The 20,047-nt window shown below is 41.2% G+C and overlaps 1 protein-coding gene across 3 annotated transcripts in view; it reads right to left on the bottom strand.

The window, feature by feature from the left end:
* MAP2K5 (mitogen-activated protein kinase kinase 5) overlaps nt 1–20,047 on the bottom strand; it is a 262,237-nt gene that overhangs the window by 42,017 nt on the left and 200,173 nt on the right. For 2 of the 3 annotated variants that reach the window (XM_079913743.1, XM_079913742.1), the window contains 2 exons: nt 19,038–19,064; nt 18,694–18,726 (listed from right to left, as the gene is read on the bottom strand). In XM_079913743.1, coding sequence (XP_079769869.1) covers nt 18,694–18,726; nt 19,038–19,064 — 60 coding nt within the window. Of the gene's footprint in view, nt 1–10,885; nt 12,500–18,693; nt 18,727–19,037; nt 19,065–20,047 lie in introns of those variants that run through there. The other variant, XM_079913744.1, reaches the window with a different exon arrangement.

Below are 20,047 nucleotides of genomic sequence, written 5' to 3' on the forward strand. Positions count from 1 at the left end.
AGTCCTATCGGTTTGAAGAGCAAAAATAAAACATGGTATCAATTTCAGCCCAGTCTGTTTTAGGAAAGCCATATATATCAGCAAGCCTGCAAGATTCTACAAGGCCCAGTTCAAGAGATGACATTTTACTGTCTCAAACACTATTAGTAAAAAGACAGTTCCAAGTCTGAGGTACAAAAATTATGGACTCTAATCAGGCAGGTAGTTTCCTAAGTCGTTCCTTTCTGAAATTTTTTTGGAGGCTGTAGTACTGGAAGTGTCTGAGTAGTAGCTGCTTTAAAATGAATGTTTAGGAAAATAAAAGCCTACTGTCTTTAATGTGGCTGAATATTTACCAAGATGGTTAAAATTCTAGACTGGTTTTATACAAAGATCCTGGTATAAAACGTGATGCTAATGTGGGCCTCATTTCAAAGTATGATACCAAGAGTAAATTAATGAATTATAGACTAGGCAACTTGATGAAGATGTCATTTTAACGTGGATGAGAAACAAAACGAGGAAACTGTGACATCCTTGCATGGGTAGTTAATTTTATTTAAGACCTGATATTGTAGCCTGTTAAGTTCCTCATAATATAAAACTAAGGAACCCTGGGTGGTACCCATGAATAATTTATTTCACTGTGAAAATGCCAGCCCAAGTCGACTCTGCAGAACCACAGAGAGTGGATTCTCATCTCAGTGGTGCCTGGAAAGAATCAGTCATCAAAGATGTGGGGGGAAATTCTAATCTCACAAGCATAATGCCAGATATTTCTTTTCATTAAAATCCACGTCTCCTGTGTATCTCAGAGGAGAATTTTCTGAGATACAGAAGAGTGACTAGTGGGGGGCGGGTTCAGAATGCCACACGCAAACACGGGGTGGGGGAGTCCTCTGAGAGCCTCCAACTCCACAGCAGCACGCAGGCTGTCAACAATCCAAAGAAGGCAAACGAACAGACCTGGCAGTATTCCCCACGCTGGAGGATTTTTAAGTATACCTTTCTCACTTTTAAGCAAGTAAAATTAGAAGTTAGTTTAGATCAGGATGTAAAAAATCTCCGAGAACCTGTCTGTTTCGTTATCTAATTCCAACCCGCGCGAAGGAGGAAAGGAGACTTGCAGTAAAGCCGCTCCAGCATCGCCGTGGCACCCAGGGAGGGAAAGCAGCCAGTCACTGTGGGGTTAGAGAGAGACAGAACCACGCCCAGGGGTTCGGAGGAGCTCGTAAAGTCACTGCTGCTACTTATCAGAAATGTTCTCTGCGGAACACGGGTTCAGGCAAGATGAAGAAAAAATACATTTCAAAAATGTAAACACAAATTAGAGAAGCAGTGACACCAGCAACTGTCAGTAGTGGCTGAAATGGACTCTAAATTGTGAATAAAAGTCACTCTCTTTAAGACCCTGGGTGCCATACTTCACCTTGAGGGCTTTTGGGGGGATACTTTTCTGTTGAACTTCTAAGCATGGAGGTATGGAACGAAACAGAGGACACAACCTTAACCAAAAGCCTTGACCTGAGATTCCGGTCCCGAATCAACTTTAGCGTCCTGCTAAGGGAAACAGGCCGAATCCTGTTACGGAGCAGGCAACCGTTATATAAAAACAGCTGCTGCAGCCATTTCAGTAAGCAATTCTGGTCATCACGGAGGACAGTCTCCAAGTCTCAGAGCTTTTGGGAACTACCTAGTCAGCCCCTCCTGCTAAACAACTGGAACACAAGCAGGCAGCACGCTAGAGAACGGCGAAGGACGAGGAGAAAGTTTGAGTGATGCCTTTGCCTTGTGAATAATGAACAGTTCAGGAAGGTCAACCCATTACAACAGAAACTGTTTAATTATTAATTATGTGCAATCTATGAGCAAAAGGACAAGTTCAGAATGTTTAATGTATGCTAACTTCAACTGGACTCTCTCTGGGTATTTTGTTATTAGCACTTGTCAGCAAGGTACTCAAGCATAAAAAAAGGTAAGGAGCAGAAAATCAGAGTGTGTGTGTGTGTGTGTGTGTGTGTGTGTGTGTGTGTGTGTGTGTGTGTGTGTGTGTGTGTGTGTGTGTGTGTGTGTGTGTGTGTGTGTGTACCTGCAACAAGGTGGGGGAGGGGAGGAGGTCCAAATCCAACCACAACTGCTGCTGGTTCACCTGCAGAGTAAGTGTGCCAAAAGTACACTTTGTGATCTTGAGAGCAGGCAAGCAAGTTGGATACTCCAAATAAAGAAAACATAAATGAGAAAAATGCTTTTGAAATGACTTAAAAGGGAAATCATTATTTTAAAGGCATAGCTGTTATTTTTTTTAAGCCATGTTGTTTCTTGGCTTTAAAGAATCCGTGTCATTAATGTTCAAGCACATGCTAGCATGCACACACGCACGCACACACACACACAAGTGCATGTAAAACTGGTATAATCTGAATAAATTCAGTGGATGGTATCATGTCAATTTCCTGGTTGTGATATTGTACTATACTTATAAACTGTTACCATTGGGGGAAACTGGGTGAAGGGTACATAGGATCTTTCCATGTTATTTCTCACAACTGCTTGTGAATCTAAAATAATGTCAAGGGCTTCCCTGGTGGCACAGTGGTTAAGAATCTGCCTACCAATGCAGGGGACACAGGTTCGAGCCCTGGCCTGGGAAGATCACACATGCTGCGGAGCAACTAAGCCCATGCACCACAACTACTGAGCCTGAGCTCTAGAGCCCGTGAGCCACAACTGAGCCCACGTGCCACAACTAGTGAAGCCTGCGTGCCTAGAGCCTGTGCTCCACAACAAGAGAAAGCCACGACAATGAGAAGCCCGTGCGCCGCAATGAAGAGTAGCCCCCGCTCACCTCAACTAGAGAAAGCCCGCGCACAGCAACGAAGACCCAACACAGCCAAAATAAAATAAATAAATAAATTAAATAAAATGATGTCAAAATAGGAAGTTTAAAAGTAAAAGGGTAAGGAGCTATTTTTGTTTAAACTCATGAGGTCCAGATTTTTAGCAGAGCTCTGCTTTGAATAATGGAGAAGCCTGGCATAACTATTTAACTGGAAAAAAGTTGAGGGGCCTTTGCTTTACAAATATACCTGAGGATTTAATTTTTGCCTTTAATTCATAATAAAAGATGACAATGGAACCTGACAATGATGTGGTGGTTAATTCAGACACTGATAGGGCATAGACACAAAATGCTGTATAAAAATGATACAATCATTAATTACTTATTTATTGCTTCACTCATTCAACAATTTTCTTGACCATCTACCATGTCAAAGGCACTGGGCTGGCACTGTGGGATGACTGATACTTGATCCACAGCCTGGAAGAATTTGTGTGTTGTTCAGAGGGATAAGACGTGCAGCCCTAAGAGCGATGGGGAAGAAACTTATTGTGAGAGTCTGGAGGGCTGTGAGATACCGTTTTTGCTCTCCCACTTTCTTCCTTCCTCACTTCCAGAGAGCACCTGGGGGTGAAGGGACCTTGAACATCTTAACCTGTGTCATGTTCCTTTCTCTTTGCAAAACAGACATTCCTTCAAACCAAGCTTTTATACGTAAATGTATAAAACGCAAAACGTATAAAACGTAAAAAAGATAGAAGGACAACTTCTCAAAAATCTCAGGGTGTTGGCCACACTGGTGAATTCTGAGGTCAGCTGTGCTGTGGTTAGATTAAACCAGGCAAATTAAGTGAAACATGGCAATCCTTTTTAACAGTTTTTAACAGCCTATTTCTAGACTTCTTGGTGTCAAGCCATCAAGCCAACACATTAATTAACATTAGAGAATCACCTGCAGTCTGACCAGTACTGAGAGTTATGCTCTAACATTTTAAAAATAAATCTTTTAATTCAAGCCTAATGTTCCTTTGGCCTGGCCCAACAATCTCTGGTCCTACACTCTGGGGTTCATACTAACTGGCACAGCTCTCCTAGATCACTCCACATCTATCTGCAATGCTGGGATTGAAGGCTGTTTGTGATTCCAGTGGCTTCACATCAGGCAGGACAGCATTTTGCCTTATCAGATCCCAAATTGTTTTTTGATCCTCCACCGTTCACTGCCTTAGAATAGCATCTTTGTGAGACAACTGGCAGAATCCACAGGACAAATCTGCTCTTGACCAGGGAGGGAACCTTGTTTATTTGGGGAGGACACCAAAAAACAAAAAAACTGGACTCTCGGGGCTTCCCTGGTGGCACAGTGATTGAGAGTACGCCTGCCGATGCAGGGGACACGGGTTCGTGCCCCGGTCCGGGAAGACCCCACATGCCGCGGAGTGGCTGGGCCCGTGAGCCATGGCCGCTGAGCCTGCGTGTCCGGAGCCTGTGCTCCGCAACGGGAGAGGCCACAACAGTGAGAGGCCCGCGTACCGCAAAAAAAAAAAAAAAAAAAAAAACATGGGAGAACCAGCTATTAGCCAAGTACAACCAGATGGCTTATAAAAAACACAAAACGTAAATTAACAGGTCTAAAGGAATCTCTGAAATTTGAGATTATACAGATTTTTTCCTATTTTCTTTTTCTCCTAAATGTTTTGGCAGTTCTTCAGTATTGGGATAAAAGAGAAGAGAAACAAACTTTGTCATTTATGTCAAAACTAACCCTTCATTTTTTGTCATTTAAAAGACTTACATTTACTCAGAGATTTTCTAAACATATGGCAAAGATCTTGGTGTTTCATAAAATTCCTTGAAAACAGGTAGGTGGAGAACTGGAAAATGAATTAAGCTCTTAAACCATATTTGCAATTGCTTGCTTTCCAAAGCCAATGAACATCTTTTTTCTTTTTATTTTAGGTCTCTCGTTGGTCATAAGCTATAGTGTACAGTATTATTTAGAGGTGCCTCTCTGAATGGTACACACACACACACACACACACACACACACACACTTGGACACTAACTCCCACATACACCTCCCTTTTCAATGGCTTAGGCAGAGCAGCAAAAAACATGCTTGTCTCATACCAAAGAGATTTCATTTACAAAAGTAAAACCTGTTATTGTCCCCTCTCTCTCTCTCTCTCTGTAGCCTCCCAAGGCATTTCTATTGCTTTTTCATAAAACACTGCTGCAAATAATCAAGCATGACCACTGACATCCACGAGATTGAGTTTTAGGAACCATTCAATGAACTCACCCTCGTGGGAAGCCTCCTGCTCAGGCTAGTCTAAAGGTAATTATTCAGCAATTCCTACCTGTGGTTTTACCTTGTCCCTATATAGTGTTTGAATTTCATACACTGGTAAGGTCAGTTTTTTTTCCTCAGGAAAAGTTCAGCTACACATGTTTGGATCCAGGACCTAAATTATAATGTTAATATACACACTGCCATTTCACCAGGTCCTATCTGTAGAAATGCTGATTAAAAGCAATCTTAAAGGTAGGTCAGGGCTTCCCCGGTGGCGCAGTAGTTGAGAGTCCGCCTGCTGATGCAGGGGACGTGGGTTCGTGCCCCGGTCCGGGAAGATCCCACATGCCGCGGAGCGGCTGGGCCCGTGAGCCATGGCCGCTGAGCCTGCGCGTCCGGAGCCTGTGCTCCGCAGCGGGAGAGGCCACAACAGTGAGAGGCCCGCGTACCGCAAAAAAAAAAAAAGAGGTAGGTCAACAACTATATTAAACAAAAATGAAAGAGGAAAATCCAGGAGTGAAAAAGAACCCTTAACAGGCTCCTAAATGAAAGGAATCATTCCTCTTTTCATAGGTGAAGGGTTAACATTGAAACAGCTGAGCTACATCCACATACCATTCAAGGGCAAGAACCTGGCAGGTCCATGTCCTGAAAAATCAACAAGCCATAACACTATCCAGATAGACTCAGGGAACTTGCTGCAATCCAAAGTCCACATCGCCACACTGTGTGTCCTCCTGAATGTTCACTCGACTGTTAGTTAAAATAATTACTGCCATTTGCCACCTGCACGGCCAGTTATGGATACGGGGAAAACAGAACTTCCAGTGGCTGCATGGTGTAGGAGTGTCAGCGGTATTCGCTTACACATTTTTATAAACAAATTCAAAGGCTATGTTGGCTGTGACTCGGAGGCTGAGAATTATACGTGAAATTGTGCCATACCTGGTCCACACAATAAACAGAGAGAAGGGAATTTAAAGCTGGTTAAACTGATGAGATACCACATCAGTTTAAAATCAGTCAATAGGAGAGGAACAAAGAGAGGAACAGGGAGGGAGGAAGGGAGAGGAAGTGGAAAAAAAAAGAGAACCACATACTGTGAAATGAACAAGTTCAGTTAGAACGTTCATCAGGATTTGGAAAATCATAATGCCATCTGCTACTCTGGACCTCGGAACATCAGGGATCTCGTGGGCCCAGACGCTTTCATTTCCAGAAGGAAGGAAGGAACTTACACCCCCTGGAATGCTGCCTCCATCCTGGAATGAAGGCAACACTCCAGCCGACCAGTTTGGAATCTCTTTTGAGAACATTTGCACTGTTCACAGACGTGTTTTCCCTGGTTTAGGGAAAATTAACGGCAGGCAAAGTGATTACAGCAACTAGGCAGTGAGGCAGAGCAGTGCCCCAGCCCAAACTGCTGGGTAACTGACCCTGGCATCCAACTTGGGCTCAGGGTGTGTAGGTCCCATCATGGTGGATTAAATGAGCATTGTCCTACGGCTGGATGAGACTTCACAATAGAGCAACACATGTTAAATGACAGCAGCCAAAACTGGCCCCACCAGGCAACTGCCCATTCACAGAAAGCTATTCACAGGCCTTCACCACCAAGAAATTAATTCATTAATAATACATCACGCTTCGTGGACAATTCAAAGAAAACAACACAAAGCTACTTGTCCAATGACTGTCTAAAGATGCAGCATTTTCCCTGGGTTAAAAAAAAACTCCACATTTAATTGACTTACTGAGATCAAAATCACAGGGATGTTTATGCTAATATTTTGATTAGTAAAAAAGAAGAAATGGAAAAAGTCTATCCACTGAATTCATTCAGTGCCATAGGAAATAATAAAAATATAGATTTTTTTTCAGCAGTAGCTAATAAAATCTGACTTTATGTAAATGTATTTATTTATTATGTTTTTGGAACTGTATTTAAAAAATTATTTTTTCCTACTTTAAGTGACTTTATACATTCTTCAGACTATCAGGAAAATTTTTGCTTTTAACTTGTTTCTTCTGTTACATTTTTAAAACTTCCTTCTTTCTTTCTCCTTCCTCCCGACAACTCATAAATATGAATTAAATATAATTATAAATGAACAGACAGTAACTTTTGGATTACTGCTGTGTTTTGGTAGAATCTTAATGTCAATTCTAAAGAAACAGTTATTACGGATAGAACAAGTAATTACTAAAGGAATCATGGCCTTAATGCTAACCTATTTTCAATTTTCAAACCAGTCAAACTGCATTAATTTAAACATACTGGACTTTTCAAAGGAGGTATTAGATTTCTACAGGCTGCCTTACATAAAAGGAGAATATCGGTTTTCAGGATCCCAATTATACCTTCCTGACACTATGAGACAGAGGTCTAGTTAACCATATCGCTGGAGGACACAACTATTGTATATCTACTTGTATTAACTTACCAAGTTTCTAATGCCTCCCAGTCATTAACTCATACAAGTTACAAATAACATGAAATCCCACATCATCAATACCCATTTATGCAAGTGGTTAGAGTGTCAGTCACTGTGGTGGGAAGCTCTAGGCATGCACGGGTCACGTCGGACAGCTCAGGCCATCAGGTCTTGTCTCACTTTAAACTACCTGCAGTTAGGTGTTGTGAAAGAAAGAGGCCATCCTAGGATGCTGGGAGCAGGAGGGATGGGGGATGTTCCTTTTATTTTTTTGCTAACTTCAGAAGCCAGAATTATGGCGAAGTCCCTCAGGCAAAAAAATGAATAGATATTATTCCCTCTGGAGCTGGTTGATACCACGTTTTGAATTTCAGGGGGGTATTATTAGACAGCCATTTTCCACACCCTCACTCCCCCACCCCCACCCCCAGAAAGCACCTGCTACGTTCACAGCCCAGCAGCTTCTCAGTTAACCAGCCCTCAGTTAACCTGCCCAAGAATGAGTGATTCTGCACGAATGAATTTTTTAAAAGATAACAGTGGTTCAAGAGCCAAACCTTTTGTGTACATAAATCTTTCTAAAAGGAGTCAATCTCCTCCCTGCCAACATAAACAGAATATGCAGAAGAGAATTCAATTATTTCTTAAAGACATGGAGTCATTCTTACAGACAGCGAAACTGAACTGTGTTGCAATATACTTCTGCCCTTGGGGCACGTCTGCAATGCTTTCTAAGTTGTCTACTTTTACAGTTTTAAAAAATAATCTCTTCCTTTGATGCCAAAAAGTTCAGCTGTCACTTTTTGCTTCCATCAAGGACAATTATAGTATAGTAAAAAGAGTCCCATCCTTTGTCCTTCAGTTTCCTCATCTGTAAAACAGAGCGCTGTGGGAAAGCAACATGACACTGGGGAACACTGGGGAAACATTTTATCAACCATAAGGGTTAAGGCTAGACTTCTGAATTTTGATAAAGGACTGTATTTATTAGCTAAGTATCTCCTTGTCATATACTATTACTTTTTGGATTTTTTCTGAGGTCTTAAAAAAAAGAAGTAGTAAGTTCTTATAATTACGTGTAAATTTCATTCAACAAATATTTATAAGTGACTACTGTACATTAATTAGGTGCAGTACTAGGAAGATAGAAATAAAAACCCTGGGAGCTGAGAGTCTAGTTGATAAACTTCTTATAACTGGGTCTGGAACAGGAATTGATATAGTTCTGAACGAGGTGCTTGGTGCTGCCCTGCGAACTGAATGCTAATTATCTTCTTCCCATGAAGTGTGTGTGTGCCCCAGCTCAGTGACAGTTTGACTGACCAAGCCAAATGCTTCTTCTCTGATCCGACCTCCACTCTCTGCTACATCCAATTACTCACCAAATTCAGTTTATTCCATCCCCTGAATACTCTTCAAACATGCTAAGGCTGTCTTAATGCAAAGCCCACGTAATTTCTGATCAGGACTATAAGCACAGTAAGTTCCTAACTGTCCTTGCCAATCTACTTTCCACAACCCCATCAGAGTGATTTTTCTGAAACACAAATCTGGTTCTGTTGATCCTCTGCTTAAAACTCTTTCACCTCCCTCCCGGCAAATGCCTTCAGGCACAATGTGTAAAGATCCTTCTAAATGTAGCCATTGCCTCATTTCTTTTAATACTTTGCCAAGCACTGCAGCCATACTGAACTCCGCACGGGCCTCAAGTATCTCTGAGGCTAACTCCTACTGGCCCTTTGGGTTTCCCTTCTCTGTGGAGCTCTCTGGTATATTATCACCTCCTTCATTATCTCTCTTCTCTGTGTTTCCCCAGCACCCTGTCCACACTTTTAGTATATGTAGAATTTATGTGACTGCAAACATCATTAAATGCCTTGTCATAAATACCCTTTTATGTGAGGGGGTTAAAACGACAGTCACCGTGCTCCTCTGAGAGCTCATTAAGTCTCATGCCACGTATATTGCCTGCAGTTTAGTTTAATATTTATTTATTGTTTACTTATTTATTTATTTTGGCTGTGCCAGGTCTTAGTTGCGACATGCGAACTCTCAGTTGCAGCACGTGAGATCTGTTCCCCCACCAGGGATTGAACCCGGGCCCCCTGCATTGGGAGCTCGGAGTCTTACCCACTAGACCACCAGGGAAGTTCCTTCCTGCAGTTTAGTTTAAAGTTATCTACTCATACATGACTGTTTACTAGCCTGTCTCCCTGACTAGAGTAGAAACTCTTTAATGGTGGCAACTGTATCTTACTCACTCCCTATTCCCCAGTACCTAGCTTTGGGATTAATACAGGTTTACAGAATGATTGTTTGGGCTATAATCGGTGGTTTTCAAATTATAATCTGTGGAACTCTAAGGACTTTTATGTGGGTGCCATGAGTGGGATGGGGACAGGGTAGAGATCTAAGCTTCCTATCCTTTGATCAAACCACAAAGGCCTCAAAGTCCAAAAATTTTTTTTTAACTTGTGTGTGTCAAAGGACACCATCAAGAAAGTTAAAGTCAATCCACAGAATGGGAGAAAAAAATGTATAGTATCCAGAATACATAAAGAACTCTAGGCACTTCCCTGGCGGTCCAGTGGTTAAGAGTCCGCCTCCAATGCAGGGGACATGGGTTCGATCCCTGGTCGGGGAACTAAGATCCCACATGCCGCAGGGCAACTAAGCCCGTGCTCTGGAGTCCGCGCACCACAACTAGAGAGAAGCCCTCATGCCGCAATGAAAGATCCCGCGTGCCGCAACGAAGACACGACTCAGACAAATAATAAATTAATTAATAAGAAAAGAACTCTAACAACTCAAAACTAATAATTAAAAAGGAAAAACCAATTTAAAAATAGAAAATGCATTTGAACAGAATTTAAAAGAAAATATTCAAACGATCAATAAACACATGAAAATATGCGCAACATCATTAATCATAAGGGAAATGCAAATCAAAACCACAATGAGAGACTACTTTACATCCATTAGGATGACTACAATTCAAAGGAAAAAAAACCCCAGAAAATAACAAGTGTTGGCAAGTATGTGGAGAAATCTGAAATCTCGTAAATTACTGATGGGAATGTAACATGGTGCAGTTGCTGTGAAATACCGTTTGAAAGTTCATCAAAAAGTTAAACACAGGGGCTTCCCTGGTGGTGCAGTGGTTAAGAATCCGCCTGCCAGTGCAGGGGACACGGGTTCGAACCCTGGTCCGGGAAGATCCCACATGCTGCAATTAGGCCCGTGCGCCACAACTACTGAGCCCGCGTGTCACAACTGCTGAAGCCTGCACGCCTAGAGCCCGTGCTCCACAACGAGAGGCCACTGCAGTGAGAAGCCCGCGCACTGCAACGAAGAGTAGCGCCTGCTCGCTGCAGCTAGAGAAAGCCCACGTGCAGCAACAAAGACCCAACACAGCCAAAAATAAATAAATAGATTTATTAAAAAAAAAAAATTAAACACAGAATTTTCATATGACCCAGCAATTCCACTACTAGGTATATGTATCCAAGAGAATTGAAAACAAAACATACACCCACATAAAAACTAGTACACAAATGTTCACAGCAACATTTTTCATAATAGTCAAAAAGTGGAAACACCCCAAATGTTAATCAACTGATGAACAGATAAACAAAAATGTGGTATATCCATACAATGGAATATTATTTGACCATAAATATATATGAAGTACTGATAAATACGACAACGTGGATATACCTTGGAAACATTATGCTAAATGAAAGAAACCAAACACAAAACACCAGCTATTGCATGGTCCAATATATATGAAATGTCCACAATAGGGAAATCCACAGAGACAGAAAGTAGATTAGCTAGTGGTTGCCAGGACTGGAGGGGACAGTGAAACTAGGAGTTACTGTTAACAGGTCCTCGGTTTCTTTATGAAGTGATGGAAATGTTCTGGAACTGAGCTGTATAATCTATGAGTGAATTTTATGTTATGTAAATTATACTTAAATAAAAATGTCAAAGTAAAAAATAGAAAACAGAAATAAGTTTCTCTGTGATGATCTTTGAAATTAGCAGTCCTTTTCAGCTGGATAGAATGGGCCTCAGCAGAAGAAAAGACAAACTTAGACCACATGCTATTTTCTGTAGGATTAGCCCTGCTAGAAAAAAAGTTCTTATTTTAATTTACTTCAAGGAGCGTCTGCTTGAGCCATGATCTCTACTAGGTGTGGGGATAAATCCCTGTGCTGGATGACTTCATGATACAGTGGGAGACAAACTCACAAACTAAATTTGATTCCATATGAGTAACAATAATAAAGCTTCGTAAACATGCTATGCTGAATTATGCCTAGCACTGGGTGGGCACGGGGCAGGATGGAAGAAATGGGAAGGTAACAGAGACAGCTTCAAAGAGGACATCACATTTGAGCTGAGCCTTGGAGAACACTTAGGCATTTACAAAGTAAAAAACGGGAGGCCGTTCCAAGCAGAGTGAGGAACACAACCCTAAGTATGAAAGTGTGGGGCAGCCATCAAGACTAATGATGGACCCAAAGTGAGGCCGAAAAAAACATGGGTGTGAATCTAAAATGCTATGCTAGGAGGTTCAGACATTACCCTACAGGCAGGGTTTGGCAGGTTGAGATCTGTATTTTTAAAAAGGTAATCCTGTGGAGGTAGGGTGGCAGGAGAAACAAGGCAGAGAGAAAAGCTTAGAAGCTTGTTATGGTTATATGTGGTTATAAAGCAGACTCTTCTCTCCATTTTCTTCTCCTTTCCCAGTCCTCTCTTTTCTCACGCCCTTCTTCAGGTATCACCCTCTTCTAGAACAGAGATGTCAGCCGCCTCTCAGTTTGCCCAGCTCATGTGGAAGTGTCTAGCTGTGTGATTAACCTCCACACTCTTCTTTACTAAGCTGCCAGGTGGGGGTTAGCATCAAACACTGCTTCCTTCCAGCACTGGACATGTTTGCTGGCACTGCTAGAAAACATCAGAGGAGCCAGGTCTAAGAGAAGAGTCCACATGAAGCCTCTTGTGAGCTCAGGAGTTTCGTGGCGTGGATGATTGTCCCCATTCGTGACTCTTTTTAGTACCACTGTAATGATGTGCATATGCCAGCCAGGCAGATAAGTAAATAGTGGAGGCTCTCTTATGTCTCAATTAAATTGTATGATTAAATAGAGTCATAAAAACTCACAGAAGACAAAGGCTTTTTTTTTTTTTTTTGTGGTACGCGAGCCTCTGACTGTTGTGGCCTCTCCCGTTGTGGAGCACAGGCTCCAGACGCGTAGGCTCAGCGGCCATGGCTCACGGGCCCAGTCGCTCAGCGGCATGTGGGATCTTCCCGGACCGGGGCATGAACCCGTGTCCGCTGCATCAGCAGGTGGACTCTCAACCACTGCACCACCAGGGGAGCCCAAGACAAAGCCTTTTATGAACGGAATTTTGTAATGATGGGCTATTAAATATGTTTTGGACCAAGAGAGCCTGTTCCCATCTTAAGCAAGCCCACTTTACTCCTCCTCATCATTGAGGACCCAAGGCCAGGCCCCAGAACAACACCCCCCCAGCCCCCTCGCCCCAACCTCTTCTTGCCCATCACTCAGCTGGCCACTTCCTTTCATCGTCCTCTCCCCTATCCCCACTGTGGCCTTCCTATCAATCCTTTTCAAGCTACACACCTTACAGGGAAAGCCGTCATCTCCCCTACCTTCCAGACTGGGGCACAAAGGTCCTCCTCTTAAAGCTGTGATTTGCCCTGGCTCTAGCTGTCTATTGGCCTGGAACCCTGGCATTGTTACAGTGATTCCATTATCCTGATGGTGTCATATCCAAGAAACTGTTACTTAATCTAAGGTCACAGATTTATACCGATATTTCCTTTTAAGAGTTTCAGTCTTAGCTGTGAAACACTTACATTTAGGTCTTTGATCCACTTTGAGTTAGTTTTTGTATATGACGTGAAAAAAATTCATTCTTCTGCATGTGGATCTCCAACTGTTCCAGCATCATTTGTTGAAAAGACTGTACTTTCACCATTAACGGGTCTTGGCATCCTCATCAGAAAACAACTGACCATGGACATATGCATGTATTTCTGGACTCTCAATTCCATTTTACATGTCTATCCTTATGCCAGAACCACACTATTGATTACTGTATTGATTGACTGATTGATTACTGTAACTTTGTAATACATTCTGAAATCAGGAAACCTGAATCCTCTTTGTTCTTTTTCCCCAAGATTGTTTTGGCTACTCTGACTCCTTTGCATTTCCATATGAATTTTGGGATCAACTCACCCATTTCTGCAAAAGAGCCCACTGGGGTTGTGACAGGGATTGCACTGAATCTGTAGACCAATTTGGGGAGCGCTGCCATCTTAACAATATTAAGTCTCCCATTCCAAGAATGTGGGATGTCTTTCTGTTTATTTAAGTCTTTAATTTCTTTCAAAGATGTTTTATAATTTTCAGTGTATACGTTTTCCACTTCGTTTGTTAGACTTATTCCTAAGTATTTTATTCTTTTTGATGCTAACTGTAACTTGAAGTGTTTTCTTAATTTCACTTTTGAATTATTCATTTTGGGTTACTAATATATAGAATTACAACTGATTTTGTGTTTTGATTTTATATCCTATCATTTAGAAGATACTTCTGATAAGGTATAAAACATGACTTATAGGAATTCACTTTTTACTGGTAAAAGGAATATATAAACAGATGTATAAACCAGGGATTTGTTAATTGTCCTGCTGAACACCTACAGATGTTGGATAGAAATTTATATTTAGCTATAATATGCTTGAAATACACACACACACACACACACACGCACACTCAGAGTAATGATCCATTTTTCTGGCTGTCATATTTTAGATAACCTGAACATTCTGAAACACATCTGTGAACTCAAAAATGATTTGCAAGAAAGTTTCAAGCCCTTCTGTCTGACATTTATCTTTTTCCTTTTTTGACCTTGCAAACTTCTTCTCATCCTGTAAGACCTAGCTTAAATGTCACACCTCCTGATCCACCCCCAGAACAAACCCTCCTGTTTCTGGGTTGTATAGTATGCATCCTATAATGAAGCATAATTATTCATTTCCATACTCTTATCTTTTCCAAGTCTGTGGCCTTCTTGGGGGCAGGCTCAAGGAGGAAGTCCCCACTTCAGTCTTTGCAATTCCCAGCACCTCAATCCACTGATGTCCTGGCTGGCTCCAGCCAGCCTGGGATTCGGTGACTCAGATATCACTGCTCTGTTCCCACCTGCCACATCACCAATGTGGCCAGCCCTTTGTTGCCAGCCAAACTGGGAGCCCAGGCACTGGGGAGAGCATTAGATGGCGACATAGCCTCCTGAGTCCCAGCACACTGTATTGGCAGAGGATTTGGGACTATGCCTCTGCCTTTCTACCCTGACTCACAAATCTGATCTTCAGTTGACCTGGGAGACTTACCTGGAAGAACAGTCCTCTCTAGGCTTGAAGGCTGCCCTGAGCATGGCCTGGTCAACTTGGGCTGGCATACAGTGGGCGCTTTTGAGGACTATCTGCTGCATGAATGAACACAAGCCTACTCACTTTACTTCATCAGCCTCAATCTCTCTTCTCAGAGCAGTGGTTTGACCTTACACATACCACTTGGGTATCTGATTTCATTTGATACCTTTAATTTTGCTAGGGTCACCATCAGCAGTGCAAAGACTGAGACAAGATGATCAGATAACTGGGGCAGCCAGTAGTCACTGACAAGAATGAGGAGTGACCATAGAAAACAGAGGTGATCACAAGAGAGAACACAGAAAAGCACCAAGCAGAGCAGCACACCCATGTACGGGTCATTTAGTTTGGGAGCAAATGGCTCTCTACACCTCAAAAAGCCCAAGCATATCACTGAGTGCCAAGGCCAAACACACAAGCAAAATGGCTGGTAAAATTCAATGAAAGAACAAGGCAAGATCCCCACAATTCTACAGCCCTAGAGGGCATCAATACGTCAAAGTTTAGTTCAGTACCATGTTCAAAACAGGGACCTGAGTCATCAAGAAAAGGTTATGATACCTTTTATAAAAGCTTTATACCAATGAAATGATATTCACTATACTTTATCAACAGGCTGCCAAGAACAAATACATTTTAGAAACATTCTTTCTAAAAAATGCAAATTTTCTCACTGATGTCAGAGCTTAAAGTAGTATCAGTTAGCTAGACAGCAAGGGCCACCTCATTCCCCAGTGATATCAGATGGCTAAGGCATCATGGCACGCATAGACACACATCACTTACAATGAACCCAAGTACTTTACAGCTCAGGTATTCAGGGACTTGGAGAGGGCCTGATTATGAGTTTTACAGTAAGAAGTTCTTTTGAGAGAAGCAACTTCGAGGCAAAGATGGTAGCTCTAAGACAGCACTCAGATCCTGAGTTAGCCAGGTCCAAACCAGACAAGCTCCACCCCCTAAAATTAAACTAAATTTCCCAGATTTCTCTTTGCAGTCTGATTCTCTTAGTACCTTGGCTACTCATCCAGTTCCTGTTCTGTGGTTCAAATTTCACGTTCATGATTCTTACTACTCTGTTTACCTTTTGGTGTCTTTATTTGGATATGTGGTGGCTGACTCTGGCTTTGGCCCACGATCCCACCTCCTGTCTCTCAACTCCTGACATTCAGCATCCCTGGCTGCTCTAGCGCTGGCTCCTATCCACTTGATCTTGTTTTACTACTTCTTTGTTCTTTGCCAGGCCATGCTAGGAGGTCAAGGGACATCCACATAATAATAAATAAAGTACGTTACACTGGGCTTTGCTTAGCTATTTTGTACGTGACTCCAAATATATCCATCTTGTTTGAATTAGATTCCCTTGGGGTGGTACTTTTTGATTTGCCTTTTCCCGAAGAGAAACAGTATATACTGTCATTGGATAGCCATTTCATAATGAGGTATATCCCATGACCAAAGAGTAAGATGGTTCAAATCCTGGCTGGTTATATTCATTCAGAAATAGAAGCCCTACATGTCAGATGTAAATGAAGATAGACAGTTAATTGTCCTCTGGGATCTAAAAGGGCAGACTTAGCCATTACGGAAGAGGTTCTCAAACTTTCATGTGCAAAGAGTTGGGAAGCTAGTAAAATGTAGATTCCTGGGCTCTACCCCTAGAAAGTCTAACTCAGAGATCTGGGTCCAAGAATCTGCATTTTAAACAAGAGTCTTAGGTAATCCTGATGTAGTTAGTCCTTGGACTACCCTTTGAGAAACACTATATCACAGCAATGAGAAATCTGACAAACGTGGGGTAAGCACAGTAATTAAAAGATCCCACCAATCCTTCCTCTCTTAGAAGCTATGATGCACCTTGCCTAAGGCAGGTCACCTGGCCAACTCTTTCCTAATATTCTTATTCCCAATCATCAGCTTGGTTCCAAGATCAACTTAATGTTTGTTTTAAAAATATATGTGAATTTCCCAAGTTTTCATAAAAAAGATATTTGAATGTTTTTAGAGTAAATGGGAATAGATGTCTAAGTTATAGTTTTCTCTCAACTGAGGAAGAAGAGCTATAAAGAAAAATATACGATTTAAGCTACAAGCTACTGTCCTTCATCACACATACCTTCTCTTCTTAGAACATCTCCCTATGATGATTTCAAAAGTCTCAAGATTTTACCCAAATCAAACAAGTAAAATATATTAAATTTAATAGCAATCACTGCTACTTTAAATAAGGAATGAAAACATCCATTTGATCCAGAAAACCTTCAAATGAGCTCTCCAGCAATACCTGTATTACTGGTGAAGGTATCTGTACCTGAACATTCTGATGCCCAGGAGCCTGGCAGACCAAGAACGGCAGAGCCCAGGAAAGATGGCAGGCTGTGCACTTGACTGGGGAGGCCATTTCCCTGGGCACGTCCCTAAGCAATCCTGAAGGGGGAGCTCAGGAAAATCAGTTTAATTGGGAGGATTCTGATGGCCATAGGATGCTTTGGGAATCTAAGATGACAGAAGATATTGATGAGCTATTAGATCCAGGAGGCCTGTCTGATATTTGAGATAATGGGGCCTCCATTTGTTTCAGGACGATGCCTTCATTTTTGCACTAACATGGTTTATGGCTTGCAAGGGATATGTGGACTGACTGATGCAGACATTAAGGATGTTGGAGCTCCATTCTTACTATTATTGTGATATGTGTATGTATTTGTTTTTTTCCTAGGAGGATCTTTATTTTTTTCTCCCAAATCTCATAACTGGTTATACAGACGTTTAATTGAGAGGAATAATTATGAATTAACGATATTTTCTCTTTCAAACTTTCCTATCTGAGTCATTTATTGCCGACATGACAAGCATTTTAAATACTGCAAGATTAAAGTTTAAAAAATAAACATTGCTAGCAGGCAAGCTCAAGCCCAGAAAAACTCAGTTTTTAAAAAACATTAATGTTTCTTAATCGGAGTCTTGTATACTATAAGACTGCTAATTTACAGGAAAAAAAGGAATTTAAAGCCAGCAACAAAAGTAGTTGATTGAGAATGAAATTCAGGTAGCTTAACTCCATAAAGGCAAAGGGACAGTGAAACTCGGATACGGATGATCAGAGGTAGGATGACTTAACATGTGAGAATACTAGTTAAAAGCACAAAAAGTTAGGAGTATGTTCTGGGGAAAATGCCTAATTAGGAAATTAAAGCTGAACTGTTGACCTAGAGCTTCTGAACACTTTTATCACTCTGCTATGCTTTTGGTAAATAAAGCAAGGAGGACAAATTTTATCCAGCTTATGTTTGCTGTTCAACTCTGACCCTTGCCTACTGAATGACTTTAAATATGTGTTACGGAAAAAATGATACCACTTTAATTTCCGGCTCCATCCCCATCTGGCCAGAGAGAGGATAAATTAATATTATCGTGTTTTGTCTTTAGGGCTTCTGATGCCCCCAAGGACCAGCCTGTGGGACAGTCTGTTTTGGCAGAGAGTCTCGGCTGGAATCAGAAGAGCAGGATTCAGGACAAGGCCAGTTCACGTAACACAGCTCAGAGCCATAGAACACAACTTGCTCCGAGGATGTTGGGCATTGTGCTTCATTAGGAAACAAAATATAAGCTTTCCACACCATTAGGAATGACTTTAGGAGTGAAAGCACATAAGACGATGCCTCACCTCATCAACAATGCACTGCAGAAGCTGGAGAGGCTGCAATGGGAAAGAAGAAAGGAAAAAGTATTAGCCTCTATGCAATATCTTTACAGTGGAGTGGAAAGAAAAAATCATTAATGCAATAAAATATAGCAAGATTAATCAACAACAGCAAACTCTTATAAAAACATTGATGCTCAGGATGTTCTATTATTTCTAATGGTACCTAATCTAATACAGGCAGTTAAAGGTTTGCATTTTCTTCAAAATGCAATTTGCTAAGTTTAAAACAAGGCATTCAAGCATGCAAAGGAAGCAGCCATCAGGAAAGAGAAAAGTGAATTTTTTTCTGAACTCATAAAGCTTACCATTAAAGATCCCTGGTTTTTCTGAATCTGAAAAAAGGCAATATGTAATTAGCATGTCATAATCAAAATGACTCACTTGGACACATTATGATCACTGAGAGAAAATTATTGCATTGCTGGTGGCAATTTGTGGGCATGTGTTAACACAATTTACATAATGAAAATACACAAATGTTAATAGCTCGCTTCTCATTTATAGGCGAAAGTCAGCAGAATGTTAATTTCACACAACACTTTTTAGTACCCTCCAGGTTGTATTAGAATAGGGAGAAAAACCATAATCCATTTCAAAAGGCTGTTTACGATTCAGATATAAATAATGTTTTATATTGCTAGATTGTGAACACTGGGCTTAATGTTGCAATCATTGCTAATGTTATGAAGCTCACTCTTTTTAAATTAAAAACCGATTTATTTAAAATTGAAATTAAATCATAGTCAGAAATTAGAATTTTGGATTCCTGCCAGTGTCTGCTCACAACCCCCTATTTTGTGAAGAAAACTTTAATTATGTGGTTGAAGTATTTGCCTCTGACTCAGGAGTGGGTAAAGACTCCACCTCTTCCAAAGTTCCTTCAGCAGGGCAGCAATGCTTTCTGGGAAAATCAAATTCATGCAAGTTTTAACACTGGTTTTCAGGGGATAAGAGCAGAGTCAAAGAAGATGCCTGTTCTGGAGGCAGCTGCTCACACAGCTGACACCGATAAACCACATCTCTTAGAAAGTGACTAAAATGTGACAGCAAATTAATAAAACATCCACTTAGTAGTTAAAGTATTAAACACTTCAATGTGTGCCCCCCAACCAAAAAAAAAATTGCCTGCAGTTATTACAAACTCAATGAAAATGTCGTCCCAGGTACTAAATTTCCTAAGGAGGAAAATTTTGGGAACCAAATATAACTACTGAGGAGACAGTTGTTTGCTGTGATAACAGTGCTTCAACCAGCGGGTAAAATATAGGTAAACTAGTTAATAGTCCCTTATATGCTTTTTTTTTTTTTTTTTTTT

The sequence above is a fragment of the Stenella coeruleoalba genome (genome assembly GCF_951394435.1).
Source record: "Stenella coeruleoalba genome assembly, chromosome: 2".
NCBI lineage: Eukaryota > Metazoa > Chordata > Mammalia > Artiodactyla > Delphinidae > Stenella > Stenella coeruleoalba.